This window comes from Vicia villosa, linkage group LG1 (genome assembly GCF_029867415.1).
Source record: "Vicia villosa cultivar HV-30 ecotype Madison, WI linkage group LG1, Vvil1.0, whole genome shotgun sequence".
NCBI lineage: Eukaryota > Viridiplantae > Streptophyta > Magnoliopsida > Fabales > Fabaceae > Vicia > Vicia villosa.
Genome location: NC_081180.1, coordinates 105,565,170 through 105,576,501, shown reverse-complemented (window position 1 = coordinate 105,576,501; position 11,332 = coordinate 105,565,170). Strand labels below are relative to the sequence as shown.

The window sequence follows — 11,332 nt, the reverse complement described above, 5'->3', positions numbered from 1 at the left end:
TTAGGTTTAACAACAATTTATATATCCCCAAAATTTACACTAAAACAAGTAATCATTTAAATAAACATTTATTTAAACTACTATAAATATTTACTGTAAATAAAAACCGTAAATAAATAAATTAAATTTAAATATTTATAAGAACCTGATCCCCAAATCCTGCCATTTGTAGCTCCAAAATTGCAGTACAGCAACAAATATTAAAGTAAACGAATATTCATTTAAATTATTGTAATTACTGTAAATGGAAGTTTTAAATAAATAAATAATTAAATATTTAAATAAAATGAAAAACCCTAAATCCTAGTCCAAAACCCTAATTTTGGCAAATTTGCCAAACCCTAAAAAAGTTTGCCAAAAACCTAAAAAGTTTGCCAAAACCTAAAAAGTTTGCCAAAACCTAGGAGCATAATAATTTACAGTTTTGTTATCACTGGTCCCCAGCAGAGCCGCCAGCTGTAGCAACCTGCCCTAAAAATTATGATTTTAGAGTCGCCACCTATTCTGAAGGGCGAATAGGAAACCCTACGCAGTTTAGAGATCGGGGTAAGTTATTATAATCGGGTCGAGGGAAGGTGTTAGGCACCATCAACCCTTTCCTAAGGTTTTATATTCAAAGTAAAGGTTAATGGCTAAAATTGAGGTTTATAGCTAAGGAAGTGAATAGGGGAAAAATTGAGATTTTAGGGAGGGGGACTCGCCTTGTTACCAAGTGCCTACGTACCTCCTTATGGAGGATCAGAGTCAACGTAGTTCGGGCACAGGATTGTACGCCTTAGAATCTGATTTGAATGGTTTGAAGTTGTTTTGAGGCTTTTTGAATGGCCTATCGTAGTTTGCAATTTGAAAGGCATTTTGAATTGCCTGATTGAAAAGGATGAAGATCCGTGGTTTGATTTGAAGTGATGAAATTGTTTTAGATTTGGGCGTACAACCCTGATTTGATATGGCACCGTTAGATGCGATGACCAATAGATTTGGTCAGTATAGCTAACGGATTACGGGACATTGCTGATTACTCAGATCGATAGATTGATCGTCGCGGGCAGCAAATTAAATGTATTTTAATTTATGTATATTTTTATCTCTCGTCTAATGCGACTAATAGCTTTAGTCGGGTCGAGGAGAGAATTATAAGTAAATGATTAATTGAATTATCTTATTGCTTTATTCAGATATTTGATCAGTACGACATAGAGAGTCGACTAATTCGAAGGCGGGATGAAATAGATATTTATCCGCCATTTATCCGTTAAAGGGGAAGTTAGGGTTTATTGTTTTCATTATTTTTATCTCTCGTTAATGCGACTAATAGCTTTAGTCGGGTCGAGGAGAGAATTATTTAGGGATTAATCAAATTAATATTTTTGCCAAATGACAATGGGATTGGGCAAACCCTAATGCATGTAACCCTAATGCATGTAACCTTCTAGGTTTTATGGTTTTCTAACTAAAATTAATCACTTAAAAGAACCCAAATATTAAAGTCCTATTGACTAACCAAATGGGGATCCACAATAATATTAATAGTGATAATAATAATAAACAAAACCTACAATAAGAAAAAAGGTGGCGCTGGTGTTCTCCTTGAGGAGAGTTTATTTGACTTTTCAAAGTTTCTCACTAACCAATTAGGATCTGGTACGTGGCAATTGTAATAAATAATAAAATAAAAAATGAAGGAAAAGGCCACACCATACACGCCTATGCAGCAATAGATAAAGAGGGATTCTCCTCTTCTTCCTTCACAAGATCATCTCTGTTCTTTCTACTTTCAGCATCAAACAATTAACTCTCCTTCTACCCATTACAATTTTACTCCATGGCGGAACGAAATCCGAAAGTGTCGTCGGTGGATGGGTTGAGCGCCGACACCAAGGCGGCTTATGAAGGGTGATTGAATGGCCGAGATTGGCACGGTTGTTGTTGAATCAGAGGTGCGGTCGTGCATGGTGGTGTGGTTGTTCGCGTGGTGGTTAACGGAGGAAGTGGAGATGATGGTCCGGATCGTTGCTCGACCGGAGGGCTGCATCGGATCCGTTGCGGCGCGGAGATTGCGAGTGGTGACGCTGCGATCGTTACCGTGGCGGCGAGAGGCTGCTGCGGGTTGTTGTTTTCTTCGGCGAGGGATGCACGTTGTTTTGGGGATGCGTGTCGCCCTCGGATCTGCAGCGGGAGGATTTTTCCGGCGAGTTTGAGAGTAGCGATGGCCGGATCTGCGGTGTTGAACGGTTGTGACTGACGGGTGTAATGAACCTCGTTTCTCTTTTTTTTTTTATGCTTCTTCCTGCAAAAACAAACACAAACAACATCAAAGAGAAAATTGATAAGAAAAACAAAGGTGACATGGATTATGCTAGGAGTGGTTGTCGGGCAAGCCATGGCGGTGAGATTTGCAGGCTGCTGTTCCGCGTTGGGCTCGTCAGAGAAGGCTGCATCCATTCGTTTTTTTTTTATCCCTTCCTCCTTTACATCTTTAAATTTTATTTTCCATAAAGACAACCTGCACTTATAAAATTAATCCACACAATGATAAAGAAAGAGATCACATACGAAAACCTTTTTTTTACAATATTTACATTGAAAAAGGTTATCCTAAAGGTTATAGCAACAAAACCCTTTACTTGGTTGTTAAATGAGGTAAATTCTATACCCACGTAATAAGGTTATATAGACAGTATATTTTTCAAGTATTAACCTATGAGTGGATGGAGAAACTGTGTAAAAGTGTTAGTTTTTTTTGATGTTTCGGTGCCCTTTTCATGGGAGCAAAAATAAGGGTTAGTGTATAAGAGGTGTTAGTCATAGTTTTAAAAACCGGACCGGCCGGTCGGACCGGTCGAATCGGGAACCGGCCAGGTAACCGGACTGGTTCAATAGCTGGATCGGGAATGTCATTGGACCGGTGTGAACCGGTCAAAACCGGTGTAAACCGTTAAAATCGGGAAAATCGGCGGTTTTTGTGAACCGGTGGTTTAAATGCATTTTCAGTTTTTTAATTTTTTTTTAATTTAAAAAGTCAAAACAATGTGATTTTGACTATTTTAATTAAAATTAAAAATAAAAATAAAATAAATAAAATTAAAAAATTAAAAAAATGGTTGTAGATGCGGTTGATTTTGTTACAGTTAATTTTGATATTGAAAAAGGAGATCCCAACATTGAAATAATTTTTCTTTTATTAAAATTAAATTTAGGAATTATTTTGTTATAAATTATTCAATTAAATTATATTGTGATTAAATTTTTGTTTATATTTTATAATCATGTACTATTTGATTGTGTGTGATACCCATGTGTAAAATTTGAATTTAAATTATAAATTTGTGAATTTTTTTATAATATGATCTTTTCAAAAAAAAATAAGTACTAGTTATATTTTGTACGGACTGAATCATTCGGTTCGATAGATTTTATACCTATATAATTTTGTTATAACGACCGGTCTATTCAACCAAGTTATCCGGTTTAGTCCGGTTTAGTCATGCGGTTCGACCAGTGACCCAATGGTTCGACCAATAAACCAGTGACTACCCTCACCGGTTTGATGTCCGGTCCGGTTTTTAAAACACTGGTGTTAGTGATGGATTGTGTACGTGTAAGAATGGTTTCAGAGGAATAAGGGTTAATTGTTAGTCGGAGGAAAAATAGTGAATAGAAAAATTGGCCTCCCCTACTTGTTAAAATCAACCCTTTTTATATTAGTCAAATTAGGTTTTTTTCTACACCTAATGGGCCTATTGCCCAATTAATTTAAAGAAGCTATAAAAATCCTAACTATAATATCAAACTTAAAAAATAAAACCTAATTAGTCCTAATTCTACCTAATAATAATAATAATAATGTTAATAAAAGTTAATTAGAAAAATCCTAATAAAAATAATAATGTTAAATGCTAATGGTTAGTCATGATAAAATAATAATCGAAAGAGATGTTAGTAAAAAGCAAAAATGACAAAACCTTGTAATGATTGGATCCAATATTTAGATCCCAAAACACCTGCTACTCACGCCCTTATTTTAACTCGACCTAATTTACAAGAGAGAGAGAGAGAGAGAGAGAGAGAGAGAGAGAGAGAGAGAGAGAGAGAGAGAGAGAGAGAGAGAGAGAGAGAGAGAGAGAGAGAGAGAGAGTTTGACAATAGAAATGTCAAACCCCATGACTCTTAATTTTGAACCTGAATGGATGAGTAGACGTAGATTTGATCGGGCAAATTTTGGGGTATGACACATACAACGACCACGATTCGACAACGAAATAACAATAATACAACAACGGTCACATATCAACAATCACACCGTTCAACTTTAGCCAAAGGCTCACAACACAATCTTAGCAACGAGATTATCACCTTCATAGCAACATATATACAATATCAAGATTCACTAGGATTCACACCTTAAGGCTACCCACAGAACAAATACAAAAAAATAATAATATCGATAATCACAATATTCATTGCAACACAAATATTTAATTTAAAACTACAACTTTTAGTCAAATACATAAAGGATTGTAATTCGTCGATATATCGAATAAAACAACCAACTCCTAAGTATTATCTCAATTAACTAAATATGATATTAACTATTATCCAACATGTTTTCAACAAAATAAATTAACCACACTTATCTACTAATTAAACTTAATTACATATAAATTTTCATTAAATTCCGGATAATTAATTATACCGCTTAATTAGGCTATTTCGATCAAACGAAATTGTTTTAAATTACATTATTCTATAATTGCTACTGTTTCATGAACTTCATATTTTATTAGTTAGGCTCAATAGTGTTGATATATGTCACTCTAAAAAAATGCAATGACAGAAACACACTTCTACATTATATGGTTATTGTTTGTTGATTTCAATTCAATTTCAATCTCTAACAAACCCACACCATACCATATTCAATCTTAGATACTAATTTCAATAGTAAACAGAGTTTTGAAAATTAAATTATATATTTTCATTCTAACTATGTTCCAATTCTATTTATATTATTCTAAAATATTATCCTCCCATAAATGTGTGTTTCTAACCCATAGTATAACTATTATGCTCCATTATATTTATTTAAAAAGTAATGGTATATGGAACCTGGAAAGAAACCAAAAAAAAGCATATAATTATGAACAGAACCGCAAGGGATAACAACACACAAGGTAGCAGCACTAGAACAAAAGAAATATATGATTTCATGGGGTTGTTGGACGTCACACAACAAGGTAAAACAATATTGAGAAGCAGCAGCATTACCAAAAAAATCGTTTGTAATTTTAAACAGAAAATAAAATTAACACCACACAATGACTAATCTATACCCTAAACCCACATACAATCCATCATATTCTCATTTAGGTAGTAAGGATCCCCCCTTACCTTGGATTGAGTGCAGCTCTAAGAAGATTCAATGAAAAATTGGAGAAAAAAATGCACTTTAGAGCAACACTTAGGGTCTCCTCTTCAAACCCTAACCCCTCTTCCCTATTTCTCCTTCTTCTTTCACGGTTCCTTTTTGTTTTTCTTTTTCAGACAACACTATCTCTCTACCTCTCTTCTACTTCTATTTTCAAAAATAAACTATGTTAATAATAAATACACAAATGGGCCTAACAAAATATACCCCCTTAATACTTAGAGATGTCATTAATTAAGCCCAACATTATTTCCACACTTAATATAAAAATAATACTTCCACTAAAACTCCATTAAAATAAAATCCGACTATTTTAATATACCGACTTATTACTCAGTGTCTCATATTTCCGGTCTAAACTTAATTACTCAGAAAATTCCCAAAACGCTAAATATTAACTCATTAATATTTCTAATACTAAAAATATTAAAATTATCGATTAAATGTCGATCCGCTATCCCGAACTAATACCGACTAAATCGTCCCAAAACGCAACAATTTCAGAAAACATCACAAATGTCTAAATTAAGCAAATAATTATTTTTCCGGGCGTTACAGGGAATGCCAATGGAGCTGGGATTGGTGCTAACATACAATCGGGGGAATTTCAAAGGAACAACCCTCCGTTGTTCAAAGGCACTCACGATCCTGAAGGAGCTCAAAAGTGACAAAAGGAAAGTGAAAGGATCTTCCGGGTGATAGATTGTGCGAAGAATCTGAAGGTGAGGTATGGTACTCACATGTTAGGCGAGGAAGCTGATGACTGGTGGGTTGCTTCTAAGGATGAATTGGATGTTGATGGTGGAGCAATCGCATGGGTTTTGTTCATATGAGAATTTATGAGGAAGTGCTTTCCTCAAGATGTTCGGGGAAGAAAAGAGATTGAATTCTTAGAGCTGAAGCAGGATAGTATGACGGTGCCCGAGGATGCTTCCAAATTTGTTGAGTTGGCGAAGTACTATACTCACTACAACAATGATGAAGCTAGTGAATTCTCAAAGTGTATCAAGTTTGAGAATGGTCAAGGGGATGAAATCAAGCAAGGTATCAGATATTAGAGGATTCGTCGATTTACTGACTTGGTGGATTGCAGTCGGATCTTTGAAGAAGATAACATAAAGCCGAAGTCATCTCACTCTCGCGAGTTGGTCGACAAGACACGAAAGAAGCCTATGGATTGAGGAAAATCGTAGGGCAGAGGTAATCTGAAAGCTGGTGGTTGGAAGAAGCCTAGTGGTGGAGACTCTAGTTCTCCTGTTAGGTGCTATAAGTGCGGTGAACCTGGATATCGCATCCATGAATGCAAGAGCAAAGAGAAGAAGTGCTACAGGTGTGGTAAAGCGGGTCATGTTGTTGCTGATTTTAAGGGAAAGACTGTGACTTGCTATAACTGCGGGGAACAAGGTCACATTATTCAACAGTGTCCTAAGCCGAGGAAGAATCGAGCTGGTGGTAAAGTTTTTGCCTTATCTGGTTCCAAGACTACTCTTGAGGATCGATTGATTAAAGGTACATGTTTTATCCATGGCACACCTTTAATTGCAATTATAGATACAGGAGCGACTCATTTGTTCATCAATTTGGACTTAGTGTGCCTTCCGCTAGAACAACTTGATGTCATCCTGGGAATGAACTGGTTGGAATTCAACGGGGTTCGATTAATTGTTTTACGAAGACGGTTATATTTCCTGAAGATGTCAGTGTTGAGGATTTGGCAATGACTACTAGACTGGTGGACGAGGCGGTTAAAGATGGGGTTGATGTGTTTATGTTATTTGCATCAATGGAAGTGAAAGGAAAATCGGTGAGCAACAATTTGCCAGTAGTATGTGATTTTCCAGAAGTTTTTCCAAAAAAATGTGAGGGAGTTTCCACCTAAGAGGGAAGTGGAATTTTCTATTGAGTTGATTCCTGGAACTAGTCCTGTGTCGATGGCGCTGTATCGTATGTCGGCATTTGAGTTGGATGAATTGATGAGTCAATTAGAAGAGCTGCTGGAAAAGGAATTTATTCGCCCAAGTGTGTCGCTGTGGGGTGCACCGGTGTTGTTGGTGAAGAAGAAAGAATGTTCGATGAGACTATGTGTTGATTATAGACAGCTAAATAAAGTTACTATAAAGAATCGGTATCCATTGCCGAGGATTGATGATTTTATGGATCAACTAATTGGGGCATGTGTATTTAGTAAAATTGATTTGAGGTATGGATATCATCAGATTCGTGTGAAAGCGGATGATATTCAGAAGACTGCATTTAGAACGAGGTATGGTCATTACGAGTATACAGTGATGCCATTTGCGGTAACTAATGCACCTGATGTTTTTATGGAATTTATGAACAAGATCTTTCATCCTTAACTCGACAAGTTCGTAATGGTGTTTATAGATGATATTTCGATATATTCTAAGAGTGAAGAAGAGCATACGGATCTTCTTAGAGTTGTGTTGGAATTGTTGAAATAGAAGAAGATTTATGCGAAGTTGTCAAAGTGTGAGTTCTAGCTAAGCGAGGTAAGCTTTCTTGGTCATGTGATTTCAAAGAATGGTATTGTCATAGATCCTACGAAGGTAGAAGCTGTATCTCAGTGGGAAGCTCCGAAGTCCATGTCAGAGATTCGTAGTTTTCTAGGTCTTGCAGGTTACTATAGAAAGTTTATCGAAGTATTTTCAAAGTTGGCGTTACTGTTAACTTAGTTGACTAGGAAGGGTTAAGCGTTCATTTGGGATTCGAAATGCGAAGAAGGATTTCAAGAGTTGAAGAGGAGGTTGACTAGTGCTCCTATTCTAATTTTTCCGAATCTGGAGGAATATTTTGTAGTATATTGTGATGCTTCATTGATGGGATTAGATGGTGTATTAATGCAGAATCAACAGGTAGTGGCTTATGCGTCGAGACAGCACAAAGTGCATGAAAAGAATTATCCGACTCATGATTTAGAGTTGGCAACTGTGGTCATTGTGTTGAAGTTTTTGAGACACTATTTTTATGGTACAAGATTTGAAGTGTTTAGTGATCATAAGAGTCTGAGGTATCTCTTTGATCAGAAAGAACTTTATATGAGGCAAAGAAGGTGGTTAGAGTTTCTTAAAGATTACGATTTTGGACTGATTTACCATCCGGGTAAGGCGAATTTCAGTGTTGATGCTTTGAGTAGGAAGTCTTTACATATGTCTATGTTAATGGTGATAGAATTAGATTTAATTGAACAATTCAGAGATTTGAGTTTGGTATGTGAAGGTACTCCTAATAGTGTTAAATTGGGTATGTTGAAGCTGACAAGTGGTATTCTTGATGAGATTAGAGCGGGACAGAAAGCTGATGTTGAGTTGGTTGATAGATTGTCTTTGATTAACCAGGGTAAAAGATGTGATTTCCAAATTGACGAGAATGATATAATGAGGTTTGGTGATAGAGTTTGTGTTCCCGGTGTTGTCGAACTTAGGAAGATTATTCTTGAAGAAGGATACCATAATGGATTGAGTATTCATCCTAGTGCTACCAAGATGTATCATGATTTGAAAAGGTTATTTTGGTGGCCAGGAATGAAAAAGGAGATTGCTGAGTTTGTTTATTCTTGTTTGACATGCCAGAAGTTAATGATTGAGCATTAGAAGCCATATGGAGTTATGCAACCGTTGTTTATTCCGGAATAGAAGTGGGACAGTATATCTAAGGATTTTTTTTTGTTTTCCGAGGAAAATTAAGAATTGTGAAGCTATTTGGGTTATCATGGACAAATTGATGAAGTCTGCTCATTTTATACTGATGAGAATGGATAATACGATGGAGAAGTTGGCTCAGTTGTATATTGAGAAGATAGTGAGTCTACATGGTATTCCTTCGAGTATTGTGTCAGATAGAGATCCAAGATTTACATCTAGATCTTGGGATGGTTTGTAGAAAGCTTTGGGTACTAAGTTGAGATTGAGTTCTGCTTATCATCTGCAGATTGATGGTCAAACAGAGAGGACGATTCAATCATTGGAAGATTTGTTGTGTGCTTGTGTGTTAGATAAAGGTGGTGCTTGGGATAGTTATCTACCTTTGATTGAATTTACCTACAACAATAGTTATCATTCGAGTATTGGTATGGCTCCGTTTGAGGTTTTATATGGTAGGAGGTGTAGGACGCCTTTATATTGATATAAATCTGGTAAGAGTGTTGTGATTGGACAAGAAATTATTCAACAGAATATGGAAAAGATCAAGATGATTCAGGAGAAGATGAAAGCTTCTCAGAGTCGTCAGAAGAGCTATCATGATAAGAGGCGGAGAACACTTAAATTTCAAGAGAGATCATGTGTTTCAGAGAGTTACTCCTATGACTGGTGTTGGTCGAGCGGTGAAGTCAAATAAGTTGACGCCGCGGTTTATTGGTCCGTTTCAGATTACCGAAAGGGTGGGAGAAGTACTGTATCGTATTGCGTTACCTCCTACACTTGCGAATTTGCACGATGTATTTCATGTGGCTCAGTTGAGGAAATACATTGCGGATCCTTCTCGTGTAACCCAAGTGGATGATATACAGGTGAAGGATAACCTGACGGTCGAAGCGTTACCTATGAGGATTGAAGACCGGAAGTTGAAACAATTGCGTGGTAACGAGATAGCGTTTTTCAGAGTAGCTTGGGGAGGACCGGCAGGTGGAAATGTTACTTGGAAGCTGGAGAGTCAGATGAAGGACTCATATCTTGAACTCTTCACTTGAGGTACGTTTTCGAGGACAAAAACTCTTTTAGTGGGGAGAGTTGTAACACCCCATATCTTCCATTTATTAATTTAATTGAGATTTAAATTAATTGTTGAGATTAATTGGCTTTTATTTAATTAATGGAGATTTTGGAAAATAGTGTTATTAGGCTTGGTGTAGTAGTTAGTAGAAGGGAGGTGTTAAGTTGAGTAGGCCTTACTAACTAATGGTTCTATTTTTCATAAAATAAGAAAAAAAGAAAAATTTAAAAATAGAAAGCAAAAGAGCCAAAGAAGGAGAAGAGCAAGTACGTGAACTAGCTGAAGAGGAGAAGAGGATGAATCTTAAGAATTTTTCTAAGGTAAGGGGTGACTAATCCATTTACTCTCTATTATCGGTTTAATAGTGGTAGGATTGAGTATGTAGGTTGTTTGAATCGATTGATAGTATGTTAGGTTTGGGGTTTTTGGAAAAATGTAAAACAATTGTTGGATTGTGATGAAATTGGATGAAATTGGATGAATTGGAATGATGCTTGATGTTAATAGACCCCTAAATATGTTAGAAAGATGTTAGGATGTTTGAATTGGGACTGAATTGGTGATTTAATGATGTTGGAACAATTTGGTTTGGAATTGTAATGGAGATGTGCTATGGCACACATATGTTGTCCGAAGAGGCTGATGACTGGTGGATGTCGACTAGAGCTGAACTAGATGCAGATGGTATAGAGATCACTTGGGCTATATTCAAGAGGTAATTTCTGAGAAGGTATTTCCCTGAAGATGTTAGGGGCAGAAAGGAAGTGGAATTCCTGGAACTGGTCCAAGGTAATATGACGGTACCAGAATATGCTGCAAAAGTTGTGGAACTGGCGAAGTACTATGTGCACTACAACAATGATGAGGCCGGTGAGTTCTCAAAATGTGTCAAATTTGAGAATGGCCTTCGTGATGAGATCAAGCAGGGTATCAGGTACCAGAGGATTCAGAGGTTTGTTGACTTAGTGGATCGTAGCAGGATTTTCGAGGAGGACAATATCAAACTGAGGTCATCTCACTCTCGCGAGTTAGTTGACAGAAATGGGAAGAAGCCTATGGATAGAGGTAAACCATATGGTAGAGGTAAGTCTGCTGATTGGAAGAAACCCAGTGGGGGAGATTCCAGTGCTCGTATAAGATGTTATAATTGTGGTGAAGTGGGACATCGTCGGAACG

The 11,332-nt window shown here is 36.6% G+C and overlaps 1 protein-coding gene across 1 annotated transcript; it reads left to right on the top strand.

Annotated features, from left to right (window-relative positions):
- The first annotated feature begins 9,683 nt into the window (after positions 1 to 9,683).
- LOC131650768 (uncharacterized) lies at positions 9,684 to 10,875 on the top strand. The gene is made up of 2 exons (XM_058920477.1): positions 9,684 to 10,046; positions 10,762 to 10,875. Exons 1-2 carry the CDS (start codon positions 9,684 to 9,686, stop codon positions 10,873 to 10,875), a joined length of 477 nt encoding a protein of 158 aa, XP_058776460.1.
- The last annotated feature ends 457 nt before the right edge of the window (positions 10,876 to 11,332 follow it).

What these genes read in the sequence shown, in the direction of transcription:
- LOC131650768 (XM_058920477.1), top strand. Translation starts at nt 9,684, where the DNA reads ATGATAAGAGGCGGAGAACACTTAAATTTCAAGAGAGATCATGTGTTT. An exon ending in ACGAGATAGCGTTTTTCAGA is followed by an intron (nt 10,047 to 10,761) that starts GTAGCTTGGGGA and finishes ATTGTAATGGAG; the next exon opens with ATGTGCTATGGCACACATAT.